Genomic DNA, 16,509 nt, shown 5'->3' with positions numbered 1-16,509 from the left:
AAGATCAAATTGTGGCAGGCAGATTCGTGTCTGCTGAGAGCCCGCTTCTGGTTCACAGACTCCTGTCTTTTTGTTTTGTCCACCCCATTCAGAAGGAGCCAGTGAGCTCTCTGAGGTCTCAGAACCTAATGATCTCCCAGAGGCCCCCACCACCTGTAACGATCACACTGGGGGGCTAGGACTTAATAAAAGAATGTGGGAGAAGCTCAAACTTTTAATCTCTGGCAGTTACAGGACCATATTCTGTTATTATTATGACCGAGAGGAATTTGGTTGAAAGAACCTGCATCTGCTTCTCATTGCTCTTTAAACAAAGTGCACACAACTCTCTGGAGCTCCTGTTGAAGTGCAGAGTCTAATTCCACCACTCTAGGGTGGCGTCTGAGGTTCTGCATGTGTCCCAGGCTCCCAGATGAGGCCGATGCTGCTGTTCTATAGACCAGACTTTGAATATCAAGACACTGAGACTGCCCTGTCCAGTATGGTAGCCAGTAGCAACCTGTGGTTGCTGAGCCCTTGGAATGTGGCTAGTCCAAACCGAGGTGTGCTTTTAAGTGTAAAATAAATGTTGGATTGTGAGGACTTAGTACAAAAAAAATAAAATATCTCTTTAGTGATTTATTTTTACACTGGTTACATGTTGAAATTATGGGATATAGCCGATGTTGAGCAAGAAAAGAGGCAAAGCTAAACTAAGAAGAAAATGTTTATTTGGAGGTCTCAGAATTGCAATTCAGAGAACACAGATTTGGGCAGTAATGGAAATGTGCCCCCCCCCCACCCCAAACTCCAGGGAACAAAAGGCAAGGGTTTTGTTCTGGTTTTGTTGTTGTTGTTTGTTTTGTTTTTCTTTTTTTAAGAGAGAGGGGAGGTGGGCAGAAGGAGAAAGAGAAAGAGAATCTTATAAACAGCCTTTACACCCAGCATGGAGCCACTGTGGGGCTAAGGCGGGACTTGATCTCATGACCCTGAGATCATGACGCTGAAATATGATCTGAGCTGAAATCAAGAGTCAGATGATTAACCGATTGAGCCACCCAGGTGCCCCAAAGGGCAAGGGTTTTTTAAAGACAAAAGGGAATGTTTGTATATATTGCTTACAAAGAATTTTGATTGATGTTGGTGGCAGAAAACTAATCTTGACTGAGTATAGTTGATTGCTAAGGCTATCACTAAGTCTCCTGCTGTAGCAAGTTGCAGGTGTTCAGACTGAGTCCTTGGAGTATTTGTGGTCCGGTGCAGTTCGAAAGTTCACAGTTCTACCGGTGAGGACATGCATAACGCCCACTTCCTTCATGGCCTCCAGGCTCACCCCTTAACATATATGACTCCATTTTTTTTTTTTAATCTTTCATACTGGCTAAATAAGATACTATTTTTATTCATTTCACCTGTTCCTTTCCTTTTTTTTTTTGAATAAAGCTACTGGAAAATTGTACATAACATTATATTTCCATAAAGCCCTAGAACTTTTTTGGCTTTGTCAGGCCAGTTCAGGATTTACCTTGGGAAAGTGGGCTTGGGAAGCCTTGAGAAGTGGGCTCTGAGTTAACTGACCTCAGACCCACAGAGATCCATAGGCCGTGAGAGGTGGAAGGGATGGATCTCAGACTCAGAGAGAAGAAATGACCTAAATCACACTGTGGAATTAAGACTAAAGCCCAAGACTGTGTTTACAAGTCGGCGTGTACTGTAGTCACCATTGGGGCTGACTGCAGATTTCTCCTCTAGCTCAGTCTCTCCACAGAGCTCAGAATTCAAGGTCGTGTTATCTCTCTTCTCTTTGGAAACAGGCTGCAGGCAATAACAGGATGCTATGGCTAAGAGGATGGGTCCTCCAGGTGCTGAGAAATGCCCGGGGATTCTGTGGGCCTCATGGGCAGCAGCCACCTCTACCTGACCCTCAGAAGATTGTGGCCACCTGGGAAGCCATCAGCCTGGGGAAGCAGCCAGTGCCTGAGTACTTCAACTTTGCCCATGATGTGCTGGACCTGTGGAGTCAGCTGGAAAAGGTAAGGCCCACTGTGTCCTAGTGTCCCTCTTGGGCTTCAGAGGCTGCCCTCAGTTACCCCAGTGTGACTCAAGGCAACAACACAGGTGGACATTTTGACCTGGGAATTTTGCAAGTCCTAAAACTTAAACTGTTAGCATTTAATCCTTAGGGGAAAAAAAAGAATTATGACCAAGTTTCATGAGCCTTAGATACTTAGCCCAATGTGTCTCATATTCCTGAACACACATCACATAGTTGAGACAGTTATGCCTCCTTTGATTCCATTCCCATCATTCTGATCAAGTGAAAGAGAAAATTTTGTTTTGATTCTACTCTGTCGTTAATATTTCTCTCACTGTTGTGTACTGAGAGAGCACAGAGGTGAGGGCCAGAAGGAGAGAGAGAATCTGAAGTAGGATCCACACCCAGTGCGGAGTCCACATGGTGCTCAGTCTCACGACCCTGAGATCATGACCTGAGCCAAAATCAAGAGTCAGACGCCTAACTGACTAAGCCACCGACATCCCTGTATTTCCCTTTTTAATAAGGAAGGACCGTGGCTGAGGCTCAGAGTTTCACAGATCACAGCAGATATGTAGAACTGAGTTAAGATTATCTTGATTTCTTTGTGTGTCTCTGAGCATATACTTCCTTCTTTTTTTTTTTCTCTTAGGTGTCTGTTGTGTCTCTATATTTTATAGTCACTTTTTTAATGTTAAGGATGTTAACCTTTTATAGTAAGAGACTATAAACTTTATCTCCATGCAATTTACTTATATTAATTTTAAGAAGAGCTTACGTAAAGAAAAACAATGAGGAAAATAATACTATTAGCAAATTCAGTGAAAGTATACTGTTAGTGGATATAGTAAAGTATGAAGGTGGCTTTGCAGTTAGATAGACTTGGTCCTTGGATACATGCCCTAAGCCCTTTGGATCTCAGTTTTCTCACCTCTAAAATGGAAGTCATACCATCTGCCTCCTGGAGTTGTGAGAATAAAATGAGAAGAATATGTAGGAGATGGAACTGGGGTGCCCTGTTCCTGTCTACAAAATCTGAGCTCTTTTTCCACACTGGGATCAACCTTGGAGAATTTCTTCTAAAGATATATACAAATAGGGTTATATCAGCAAAAATGATGGAATAAGGACATTCTAAAATTTTGTCGTCTGTAAAAACAACAACAGTAAAAAATCTTGGAAAAGTTGCCAGAATGAACCTCTTAGAACTCTGGAAACTAACCAAAGGTTGGAATAACTCAGGAGTGTTTATTAAAGCAGCACTCGTTAAAGATTTGGGTGAATCTCAGAACGCCCCAAGATAGTACCTCATTATACAAAAGTAACATACCCCTTGATGATAGTTTTGGGAAGAGTCTAATACATATTTGAAGAAGTTCAACTTTCGGGAAACAGGAACCACCAGAAAATATTACCCTCTCCATTATGTATGCATTTAGCAGCTTACTGAAGTCTGCCTTTGACAGAGTTGAACTGTATGTTTTTTAGACTTGATTCCATTGAAGCAGAAATTATAAAGCTGCAAAAAAAACCCCCCACATCCCAAATTGGTCTAGATACTCAAAGTAACCTCTATTAAAATCTCAGTAGACTTCTTTGCAGAAATAGATAATCTTGTCCAAAGCTTCATGTGGAAAGGCAAGGGGCACATAATAACCACAACAGTCTTGATAAAGAAACACAATAGGACTCATACTTCCCTATTTCGAAATCTACTGCTAAGTGACAGTAATAAAGACTGTGTGAGAGAAAAAAAAAAAAAAAGGTGTGGCACTGGTAAAAAGAGAAGTATAGATGAATGGGATAGAATTGAGAGTCCAGAAATAAATCTATGGTCGGTTGATTTTCAACAAAAGTGCCGGTAAATTCAAGGAGGAAAGAAGCGTCTTTCCAACTAGTGGTACTGGCACATATTATATGATTCCGTTCATATGAAACGTCCAGAATAGGCAGATCCATAGAGACAAAAAGTAGATTAGTGGTTGCCAAGGGCTGGGGGTGGGGGGAAATAGGGAGCTCCTGCTAATCTGTATGGTATTTCTTTTTTTTTTTTTTTTTTTTTTTTTTTTTTTTTAAAGATTTTATTTATTTATTTGATACACAGAGAGAGATCACAAGTAGGCAGAGAGGCAGGCAGAGAGAGAGAGGAGGAAGCAGGCTTCCTGCTGAGCAGAGAGCCCGATGTGGGGCTCGATCCCAGGACCCTGAGATCATGACCTGAGCCGAAGGCAGCGGCTTAACCCACTGAGCCACCCAGGCGCCCCTGTATGGTATTTCTTTTTAGGATAATGAGAATGTTTTGGGATTAGGTTATGGCAATGATTATACCACTTTGTGAGTATATTAAAAACCATTGAATTGACCTTAAGGGAAAAGCTCTCATCTTTTCCCCATTAAGAATGATATTTGCTGTGGGGTTTTTATAGATGGCTTTTATGATACTAAGGTATGTGACTTCTGTCCCTACACTCTGAAGAGGTTTAATCAGGAAAGGATGCTGAATTTTTTCAAATGCTTTTTCTGCATCAATTGAGAAGATCGTATGGTTCTTGTCTTTTCTTTTATTAATGTGATCTATCACACTGATTGGTTTACAATATTGAAAAACCCTTGCATCCCAGGGATAAATCCCACCTGGTTGTGATGGATAATCTTTTTAATGTACTGTTGGATTCTATTGGCTAGGATCTTGTTGGGTATTTTGGCATCCATGTTCATCAGGGATATTGGTCTGTAATTCTCCTTTTTGATGAGGTCTTTGCCTGATTTTGGGATCAGGGTAATGCTGGCCTCATAGAATGAGTTTTATTTATTTTTTTTTTTTGAAACAGCTTCAGTAGAGTAGGTATGATTTCTTCTTTAAATATTTGGTAGAATTCCCCTGGGAAGCCATCTGGCCCTGGAGTCTTGGTTTTGGGGAGATTTTTGATTACTGCTTCAATTTTGTTGCTGGTTATTGGTCTATTCAGATTGTTTATTTCTTGCTGTTCCAGGCTTGGTGGTTTATAAGTTTCCAGGAAGGCATCCATTTCTTCTGCGTTACTCAATTTGTTGACATACAGATGCTGATAATAATTTCAAATAGTTGTTTTATTTCCTTGGTGTTAAATTTGATCTCTCCCCTTTCATTCATGATTTTATTGAATTTGGATCCTTTCCCTTTTCTTTTTGATTAAGTCTGGCTAGAGGTTTATCAATTTTACTAATTCAAAGAACCAGCTTCTAGTTTTATTGATTTGTTCTACTGTTTTTCTTGGTTTCTATTTCATTGATTTCTGCTCTAATCTTCAAAGTTTCTCTCTCCTGCTTGGTTTAAGCTTTATTTGCTGTTCTTTCTCCAGCTCCTTTGGATGTAAGGTTAGCTTGAGAATTTGGGATTTTTCTACTTTTTTGAGAGAGGCTTGGACGGCTGTGTATTTCCCCCTGAGGACCGCCTTTGCGGTTCATGTGTTTTCCTTCTCGTTAGTTTTGGACCCATGTGTTTTCCTTCTCATTAGTTTCCTTGAATTGTTTAAGTTCTTCTTTAATTTCCTGGTTGACCCAATAATTCTTTAGCAGTATGTTCTTTAACTTCCAAGTGTTTGAATTCCTTCCAATTTTTTTTCTTGTGATTGAGTTCCAGTGTCAAAGCATTGTAGTCTGATAACATGCAGGGAATAATCTCAGTCTTTTGGTATCAGTTGAGACCTGATTTGTGAGCTAGTATGTGGTCTATTCTGGAGAAAATTCCATGTGCACTCGAGAATGAATATTCTGTTGTTTTAGGATGGAATGTTCTCTATATATCTGTGAAGTCCATCTGGTCTGATGTGTCATTCAAAACTCTTGTTTCTTTGTTGATCTTCTGCTTAGATGATCTATTGCTGAGAGTAGAGTGTTGAGGTTTCCTACTATTAGTGTATTATTATCAATATGTCTTTATTTTGGTTATTAATTGGTTTATATAATTGGCTGCTCCCATGTTGGGGGCATGGATATTTACAATTTCGATTTTCTTGTATCGTTGAACAACACTACATCAAAAACTAATGATGTACTATATGTTGGCTAACTGAACATAATTTAAAAAATTAAGTGAAAAAGACCCATTGTAAGTTGAAAATATCATAATTGGAAAATGCATTTAACACACCTAACCTACTGACTAGCTTTGCCTAGCTTCAACATGCTCAGAACACTTATGTTAGATGGCAAAACTATCAGGTAACACAAAGCCTACTTTATAATATCTTTAAAAAACTCCACTGAATTGTGCACTTCAGAATAGTGAATTTTATGGCATGAGAATTATAGCTCAAAAAAAAAGAGGAGAATGCAGAACAGTATGAATCATATGCTACATTTTGCATTAAAAAGGTGTATGGAAAACAGAATATACCTATTTGCCGAAAGAAATACTGAATGGATATATAAGAAACTAATAATATTGGTCACATATTGAGGCAGGTAAAATGGGGAACAAGGTAGATGGGCACAAGGATGGCAGTAAGCCTTCTCAATGCATCTTTTCATTGTTTTGAATTTGAACCCTGTGACTAATAATTGCAAAAATAAAAAATAAAACAACAAGCAAACAAAAATTCTCAACAAATGTTTTCTATTTCTTTTCTGCCTATACTGCTGTCTAGGCTGGGCACCGGCCCCAGATCCCTGCATTCTGGTGGGTCAATGGCAAGGGAGCAGAGGTCAAGTGGAACTTTGAGGAGCTAGGGGAGCAGTCCAGGAAGGCGGCTAATGTGCTCCAGGATATATGCGGCCTTCAGCCTGGGGACAGGATGATGCTGGTGCTCCCGCGTCTCCCAGAGTGGTGGCTGGTCAGCGTGGCATGCATACGGACAGGTCAGTGAGCAGAGCTGAGGCTACCAGTTGGGACGGACACCACCTGCCAGAGCTTTGCAAAGTCACATGGTTTGGGAGATGGAGCAAATTGAGCCCTATGGAGAGTTTGTTTTACCTCCCTTTTGCCCCACAATCACAAACTTGATTGAGCATAAGAGTCAGATGGTAATGTAACTGATGAAAGCAGGTCATTGTGAAGCAATAGGAAGCACTGGGGACTAGAGTAAACTGGAGCTCACATGCCTCATCATGGGAGGGGGGCAAGTGTTTCTCGACCCCAGCCAGATGTTGCCATGTGTGAAGGAGGGCCTATGTTGCCAGCACTTCTGACTTTGTGATGGAAAAGTGGATTTTTATGAAAAAACCTTCTAATTTTTTAATGTTGAGAACTAAGTAAACTTTTTAAAAATTCCGAGTAGACAAACCAAACATATTTTTTTGCTGGTTTTGGTTTAGGAGCTGCTAATATGTAGAGAGCAATGCAGTTATGGATAAGAGACCTTCATTATCAATCTGCATTAGTTTCACTCTTAGATTTTATGGCTTTTACCACCATAGCATCTACCAGCTCTCAAGGGAAGGAAGAGAAGGAGAAAATAATAAAAGCAATAAGATTAGCCCTTGGGGGTTCCTCCTCCCACTGTTATGAATGGCCAAGGCAGTGGACCATTGATCTTCCTGGGATGATTTTTCCAGCAGAGAAGGCAAAAGGACACAATCCAGAGAACTCAGAGGGCCTCTCCTGACCCCATCTGATCCTCTTATTGAAAGGGCTGGGTTTTGTTTTTGGTTTTTGCTGATTGTACAAAAATAAGACAACTACTTTTTGTATCCACTGGGAACTTTCCACCACTTGGAATGTTGCATGTCCATAGAACAACCTACCTGAAAATACAGATGTTTTCACAAATAATGCTTGCAAAACAGAGGGATATAAACTCACACCAGAGAATTAGCTTTTCTAATTTTTTTTTTATTTGACAGATCACAAGTAGGCAGAGAGGCAGGCAGAGAGAGGGGGAAGCAGGCTCCTGCTGAGCAGAGAGCCTGACTCGGGGTCTGATCCCAGGACCCTGAGATCACGACCCGAGCCGAAGGCAGAGGATTAACCCACTGAGCCACCCAGGCGCCCCAAGAATGAGCTTTTCTATATGAAAAAGTTTAGTTAACCATTTTTGTGACTGGATTGCTCCTTCCCCTGAAAAAGGCAGGAACTTTCATTTTATTTTTATATATCTTTGCATAATATATCAAAGTGAATGCCATTCAGTGTATCTAGCTAGAGGAAAAGAAACAGGCACACAGGTTTGGGGCATTCTCCATATTCTGCCATGATATATAAGGTTTATTTAAATGAGGGCCAAGGTAAGGGAGCCCTTGTTCTTTTCTTGAGGACCTACTATGTGCCAGGCATTGTGTTGGGCAGTTTACATGATCAGAACTTTTGGGATGTTACTTTAATTCTTTCCCCTATTACCTAAATGTCTCCAGCTCCTCCAGTTATGCAGATTCACCCATTTCTTTGATGTCCAAATAAAATAACTCAAGACACTATCACACATGACTGTGTCAAGCCCAACATCCTCTCCAGTATCTTAAAGGATACCCAAGCTGGATGTCCTCACATTCTCACATTCCCATGTTCTCCTGATATACACTGATCACCTCTCTTCCAGTCTAAGGTATTGGACTTTTATTTGGTATTTCTCTTGATGAAAGCCCTGTCTGCCCTCTGACTGGGCTCCCAAAGCACCATGCACATCTCCAGGTAGGACAGACTTATTCTGAAAACAGCTAAAGCAGAGAGATGAACTGAAGAAACACTGTTCAGCTTCCAAAGTGTTCATGCTGGGGTTTAACCCCTGTAAAAGTTTAGGAGATAAAGCAAAGAGTAATGAGAACTCTGGTTTGGCTTCCACAAAATTTGGGATTGGCCCCTTCCTTTGTTTATTGGTCTCACTCACTGGCCATGGAAGGATGACTGATTGCCTTAGGATCTCTTTTTTCTCATCTGTGAAATGAGAGTGCTGGCTTCAATGGGGTTGTTTCATAAACCTCCATTCTGAGTTACTCAGGTGGTTTTTCAGGTGTCCGATTAAAATTTGTCCCTGCTTTTTGCTTACTCTTCCCTTCTCCTTGAGAAAAGATGGACTCAGCTACCTTCAGAATGGCTTTGGTTGAAAAGCCATTGGTGGGAGTGCTGGAGCTCCCACCTCCTATACTTGCCCTCCTGCCTCCCACCCCAAGAGATCCACTCTCAACACTAGGATTTGTTGTAGTCTTTTGTATGCAGGCAGGGAAGACCATAGAGCTAGGCCATGTCTAAGGCAGTATAATATATTGTTGGAGATAATGGACCCCTAGGCTTACTACCTCCTGGATTCACTATCACAGCTCTACAGCATGTTAACCATGTGATCTTGGGCAAGTTATTCCATTTAATTAAGGCTAAGTGTCTGTCTTAGTTGTTGTTGCTGTTTTAATCTGCAAAATGGGTATAATAATAGCACCTACTCTCCAGAGTTGTGAGAATTAAGTGAAATAATGCACATACAGTTCATAGCATTTGTAATTCCTCCATAAACATATTCTGGATTTCATTATTATCATTATTGTTACCTTTTCCAGTTCAGGCATTCCATCCCTTTCTAATCTCTTCCTATTCCTGTCTCTGATGGGGATATCTGGTCTGGACCTCTTCACAGGGGTCTTCCCCTGCTGCCCAGACAACATCCCTTCTCTCTCTGATGCCAGGGGCTGTCATGATCCCGGGTGTCTCTCAGCTGACAGAGAAGGACCTCAAATATCGGCTGCAGGCGTCCAGGGCCAAATCCATTATCACCAGTGACTCCCTGGCTCCGCGGGTGGACGCCATTAACGCTGACTGTCCCTTCCTCCAGTCCAAGCTACTGGTGTCAGACGGCAGTCGGCCAGGCTGGATGAACTTCAGGAAACTCCTCCGGTAGGTTGGGGCTCTCTAAAGAACAACATGAAGAGGAGGCCAAGGCTTTCCCCCTTTAAACAATAGGAGATGGAATGCATTACTGACTGCAGCAAGAGAATAAACCAGAAAGGAGCACTCACTGTAAGGCCTAGATGGACCTGAGACCTAATCCTGGTGACCACCTTAAGATCCTTCAAAGTACTGAGCAGTACTAGGATCGTCCTTAGTTTTTGTGGGCATCATTTGCTTCAGTATTGGTGATAGTGGTTGCAGAGCTATGAGCCAGGGTAAACAAGAGAACCCATATGATGCATTTAGGGCATAGTAGGTGATCAGTTAGTAATGTAATAATAGCTACCATGCATTGTGTGCTCAGTGTATGCTAGGCATAGTGCTGGGTAAGCATTTACCTACATTCATTCATGTACCACAGATGTGATGAACACCTGTTTTGTTTTAAGTATTGTGTTTGGTGCTCAGAGCCCAATAACGAATCATACTTCGTCTTATTTAATCCTTGGAAAAAACCCTATGAAATGCACTTTAACCCAGGTGAAGAACTGATAAGTAAAGTGACTTATATAAGATGCTAACAGGCAGTTACATCAAACAGAACCAAAAGCCCTTTGCCTTTGAGCAATGCCCTGGTGGAAGCCTACCTGGGAATTTGAGATTTTGTCCTGATCAGAGGCAGAAGCGAAAAGGGGCCCTGCCAGGGGCCTGCACTATTAAGTCACAAGTCCTACGGACCAACTGCCTCACATTCACCTGTGTGTTCTACTTTATTTAATTTATTTAATTTATTCATTTTTTTACTAATATCAACATTTGTTTCCTATTAATATCTTCATTTTAAAAAGAACTATATGCCACATTCTCTTAGATGTGTCACAATTTTTAGTATGATAAGACCCATAACCATGCATTATAAATAATTTATTATATTTTCCAAAATATTATATTTCCAACATATGACTTTTTTATCATATATTATTATATTTCAGTGTAATGATTAGGAGCAGAAACTGAAACAGAAAATATTTAACATGTGTAGGTAATAAAGTTAAGTACAAAAGATATATTTCTAAGTTTGCATGGACATGGTAAATACTCCGGATTATTCTTGACTACTCTAGAATGTAAACTTTCTACCATGAAGTTATGGAAAATTTTCTTCTTAAAATTTTATTTAGCTATTTATCTTTGGGTGCTGTTTTAAATTCAGGTTCCAAGGTCCCCCATCTGACTGACTTAACGGGACATATCTGAGCAAAGGCCCTAGGACTCTGTATTGTAAGAGATCTGCCCAGATGATTTTGATGAGCTGTCAGGTTGGCCTAGATGAGTGATTCTCAGTTTCAGCTGTCTTTAGAATTACCTGAGGAGCTTTAAGAAATAAAAGCAAAAAAACCACAGGGGTGCCTGGGTGGCTTAGTCGGTTAAGCATCCATCTCTTGATTAAGCTCAGGTCATGATCTCAGGGTTGTGGGATGGAGCCCTGTGTTGTCCTCTGTGCTGGGCATGGGGCCTACCTAAGATTCTCTCTCCCCCTCTTCCCACCACCTCCCCTACCTTGGCCCACCCTGCCTCAAGTGCACACACATACTCTCTAAAAAACAAAAAGCAAAAAATAAAACCACCCCCACAAAAAAATTCCAATGCCTACCCCACCATTGAAGATTCTGGTTTTTCTCTAGGGTGGAGCCTTAGCAATGGTATTTGTTTTAAAAACTAACCAGGTGCTCCTATGGTGCAGCCAGGGTTGAGACCCAGTCAGAGAGAAGATTCTCCAGATCACAGAACTTTAGGAATTGCCCAGATCTCAAACCTCCAAATTGAGGAAACCCTTCAGCCCTAAACTATGGGGAATTGAGGTGGGAGTGAGGCTGTGGCCCAGTGTGCAGAAGCATAGGCATGGAAATGGGCATGTTCCACCGGAAGGTCCTCCTGCCCTAGTGGAGGAGCACAGGCCTTTCAGAGAGAGTCACTGCACCATTTTTGAGCCTCCATTTCCTTATTTACAAAGGCTGCTAATGATGGTTGTACCTACCCCGGAAGGTCATTGTAGGCTTCAGAGATGCAAGCTGGAGCATCCAGCACAGTGCCTCATGGGTAGTATTTATTAAAATGGTGGACAGTATTGTTATAAATATTATTATTATGACTGCTTTTACTACTTGTAATGCTACCGAGGATTTTTGTATTTTACAGCGAGGCATCCACAGAGCACAACTGTGTGAGGACCAAGAGTCAAGACCCTCTGGCCATCTACTTCACAAGTGGCACCACCGGAGCACCCAAGATGGTTGCGCACTCCCAGGCCAGTTACGGACTGGGTTTTGTGGCCAGTGGAAGGTACCAGGGGACAGTTCATCTGCTGGGTCCAAGGAACAGAAAGTAGGGAGTGAGCTGGAGGAATGTAAGTAAGGGACGTAGTGGTAAGACTGAGGTTAGAGAGCTAACAAAGTGGCAAATCCAGTAGTATCTGAAGGCTTTGGGCTTTCCTTTGAGCGAGGTGAGAAGCCATCGGCGGGTTTTTGTTTTTATTTTTGTTTTTAATTGTGGTAAGAGATACTTCACCTAAAATTTACCATTTTAACCATTTTCAAGTGTAAACTTCAGTGTCAATAAGGACATTCACATTGTTTTGCAATCATCTCCATCATCCATCTCTAGAACTTTTTCCATTTTGCAAATCTGAATATATATGTATCACATAATAAACATTACACAATAGTTCCGCATTCCCTCCCATGTCTGCCCTGACATTCATCATTCTACTTACTGTCTCTGTGAATTTGACTACTCTGGGAACTGCCTATGGATGGAATTACACAGTATTTTTCCTTTTATGTCTGACTTATATTACTTAGTGTAATGTCCTCAGGTTTCATCCATTTTGTAGCATGTGTCAGAATTTCCTTTCTTATTAAGGCTCAGCAGTATACCCATGTATGTGACATGCCAATGCTGTTTATCCAGTCACTCATGGATGGACAGTTGGGGGGCTTCCCATCTTTTTGGCTGGGGATATAACTTTGGGGATATAAGCATCTATTAAAAACTGTCTTTAATTCTTTTGGCTATATACCCATTAGTGGAATTGCTGGATCGTATGGTGATTCTATGTTTAATTTTCTGAAGTACAGTGGAGTTTTTGAGCAGTGACTTGATCTGATTTATTTTTTTTAAGGTTATCTCAGGAGTTTGGGTTGAGAATGAACTGTAGGGGCCACGAGATGATGCAGAGACCCACTTCAGAGGCCAATGCATTAAGAGCGAAAGGTGGGGGGCGCCTGGGTGGCTCAGTGGGTTAAAGCCTCTGCCTTCGGCTCAGGTCATGATCCCAGGGTCCTGGGATCGAGCCCTGCATTGGGCTCTCTGCTCCGCAGGGAGCCTGCTTCCTCCTCTCTCTCTGCCTAGTTGTGATTTCTCTCTGTCAAATAAATAGGATATTTTTTAAAAAAAAAAAGCGAAAGGTGGAGGCTTCCCCAGGGGAAGTGAGAGGAGCTAAGATTCTGAATGTATTTTGAACGTAGGCCTGGAAAGATCTGCTGATGGGTTTGACATGAAGAAAGAGAGAAAGTGAAGAGTCAGGGATGACGCCAGGATTTATGGCCCAAGCAACCAGAAGCATTAACTGATAGGGGGGAGGCTGGGATAAGCTGTCTGGTGGGAGGAACATAAGGACTCCATGTTTGGCACTGTGGGACGCATGGTGGACATCTCATACCCTGAGTTAAGAATGGAGATATTGGGGAGGCAGTTGGAGATTCATGTGTAGAGTTAGTGGGAAAGATTCGTGGTGGAATTCTCAGCCAAGTAGTACTTGATGCCATAAGATTGGATGAGATCGGTGAAAAGTAATGGTCACTAAGAGAAGAGGCCTCAGCATTGAATGCCTGAGGCCTTTCCACAACAAAAGGAGAAGCAAGGAAAACTCAGAGGAGAAGACCAAGAAGGAGCAGCCATTGAGTAGGTTGAGAACCAGGAGACCATATGTCCCCAAATCCAAGTGCAGAACATGATCACTTTTCTATGCTTGCAGGTACTGCTTCCCCTTCCTGGGATGTCGTTCCTTCTCTGCCTCCCCAGTGTAGCTCCTGTGCATCATTACATCTCGCTCAGACCCCACCTCCTCTGGGGAAGCATTTCTCAGACCCCATCTCCATTCTTTCTCTGGGTTAGGTGCCCATTCTCTGTAATTGCATAAAGCTATTGGTTTAACCCTATGAAAGCTTGCTCTCCAGGGACCTCCTTGATGTTTATACTTACCAACCTGCAAGCCCCCCAAAGCAAGACTAATCATTCTTTCCTACATTCTAATGCCAAGTCCAGAAGAAGTGTTGGATAAAGAAAGTGCCCTCATCAGATTGTATGGAGGTTATGTGTCCCCTTATAGATAACTCCCACTAGACTGTGAACTCTTGAAGGCATTTTAATTTTTTAATTAAAAATTTTTTAATTCTATATCCTTCCCTTAGGGCATAAATACCAAGAATATGCTCAATAAATTCTTGTCGAGACAAAGACTGACTTTATGGTTCTTGTACAGATTTGATAACTATCATACCCACAAGTGAGTACCCGCTGTGGGAGAGGTTCCAAAGAAGGTGACATGGATAATGTAATCCTTTTTAAAAGTAGAAGCATTGCTGAGGGTTCTGACGTTCTTTAATTTTTGGCAGGCGGTGGGTGGACTTGACCAAATCAGACATCTTCTGGAACACATCTGACACTGGCTGGGTTAAGGCAGCTTGGACCCTCTTCTCTGCCTGGCCTAATGGATCTTGCATTTTTGTGCATGAGCTGCCCCGAGTCGATGCCAAGATTATTCTGAATGTAAGAAACAAAAAACATGGCTTGTGTGTTGGATGTAAATGAGATGAGTAGAATTTAGGTTTTGAATTTGCAGGAGAAAAGGCATGAATAAGTGACCATAAGGCTTCTTTGGTATGGATAGCAAATAAAATGGCTCCCAGGACATTCTATAATCTGATTCCTGCCTACCTTTCTACCTTCAATTATTGCCTATCCTCTAACTAGATCCTTAGACATAGACAATTTCATATATGTGCATATTCTGTTTTTATCTGCATTGGGTTCTTCTCCGTCTACCACTTTCTTCCCTATGCTTCTGTTAAAACCCTAGTTAATTTTCAAAACTGTGGTGAAAATCATAATCAGAGTGTGTTCTTAACACGTTATCATTGCCACAGGCAAGCTCACCATCATCATTATTCACTGAGGGCTTGATCAGCCAGTATATGCCTTGTCCCTCTACCGCCCCCAGGCCTTACACGGTATATTAGTTATCTATGGTAGTCAATTACCCCAAAACCTAGTGGCTTAAAACAAATATTTATTTCAGTTTCTGGTGGTCAGGAGTGTGGGAGCAGCCTAATAGCTAGTTCTGAATCAGGGCCTCTCATGAGGTTGTAGTCAAGATGTCAGCTAGGTATATCCGTGTTCCGAGCGACATTATTCCTAATAGCCCAAAGGTGTAAGCAACCCAAGTCCCGTTGGCTGATAAATGAATAAACAAAATGTGCCACATACATACAATGGAATATTCTTCAGCCTTTAAAAAGAAGGAATACGCATGCTATATCATGGATGAATCTTGAAGACATTATGTTAAGTGAATTAAGCCAGCCGCTACAGGACAGATACGTTATGGTTCACTTATATGATGTATCTAAAGTAGTTAAAATCTAGCTCCCCTGATCCATATCCATGAAGTCCCACCCCAGTACCTCTAAGAAGATCTTCTATCCTTTGTTTTTGCTTAGACTCTCTCCAGGTTCCCGATCACCACCCTCTGCTGTGTTCCCACCATCTTCCGGCTGCTGGTACAGGAGGATCTCACCAGGTACAGCCAGCCCATCCGTCTGGTGCTTTGGGGACCTAAATATGTGAATATACAGCAGTATATGCCCACATACACACCCACCCTCTCATACTGACTCTGTCACTCTGTCCCTGTCTCATCTCTGTCTGTGTCTCTCTCTCTCTTTCTCTATGTATGTACACACACACATACATATACACATACGTCTGTGATTCTTTCTCTCCATATAGAATATATATCTAGAATATTATATATATCTATGGTCCTCTATCTCACACACACACATACACACACATGCTGAAGCATACACATCTATATCCTTTGCACATGTCCCACAAAAATCCTCTGCACCACCACCCCCTACCCAAGAATTTGTATCCAGAAGGAATTGGATAGATTTAAGATAGTCTGGAATTTTAGCACTTGAGGTGGGCTGTCTCTCCACCATACACGCATAGGCCATTCTCTCAGCAGTATGTCTACTACTTGTGTGAGGTTGGAGAAATTGTTGGGTAATTGTTAGTCACCTGTGGAATGGGATTTGTGGCCAGGGCCTGAAGTCTGGTGGGACCAGCAAGCCCACCACAACAGATGTTCCATCCCTCAGCCCCATACTAACTCCATCCATCCACTCTCTGAGTGAATGTCATTGGGTATCCCACAGAAGGCAACAAGACACTATGTGCATGTGGCTCCCTTCCTGGGTGCGTCCAAAGCAACATCTGATAGCAGGGCAAGTCTAGTTGCTGAGGTGTGTGGAGAGAGACCTATGACTCTTCAGTAGCTCACTGACTGATCTATGTCTGCCTCTTCTGTTCTCTCTGCTCATCCCATGTATCTGTCCGTGAAGAACCTAAGGGG

The 16,509-nt window shown here is 41.8% G+C and overlaps 1 protein-coding gene across 1 annotated transcript in view; it reads left to right on the top strand.

Annotated features, from left to right (window-relative positions):
* Positions 1–16,509, top strand: part of ACSM5 (acyl-CoA synthetase medium chain family member 5) — a 34,234-nt gene that overhangs the window by 1,039 nt on the left and 16,686 nt on the right. Inside the window, exons 2-7 of the mRNA XM_045994050.1 lie at positions 1,794–2,012; positions 6,643–6,853; positions 9,608–9,815; positions 12,009–12,152; positions 14,486–14,639; positions 15,590–15,669. Coding sequence (XP_045850006.1) covers positions 1,812–2,012; positions 6,643–6,853; positions 9,608–9,815; positions 12,009–12,152; positions 14,486–14,639; positions 15,590–15,669 — 998 coding nt within the window. The 5' untranslated portion in view covers positions 1,794–1,811. The remainder of the gene's footprint in view (positions 1–1,793; positions 2,013–6,642; positions 6,854–9,607; positions 9,816–12,008; positions 12,153–14,485; positions 14,640–15,589; positions 15,670–16,509) is intronic.

This window comes from Meles meles, chromosome 21 (assembly GCF_922984935.1).
Source record: "Meles meles chromosome 21, mMelMel3.1 paternal haplotype, whole genome shotgun sequence".
Taxonomy (NCBI): Eukaryota; Metazoa; Chordata; class Mammalia; order Carnivora; family Mustelidae; genus Meles; species Meles meles.
Note: the sequence above shows the minus strand (reverse complement) of the source record. Positions and strands in the feature narration are given on the sequence as shown.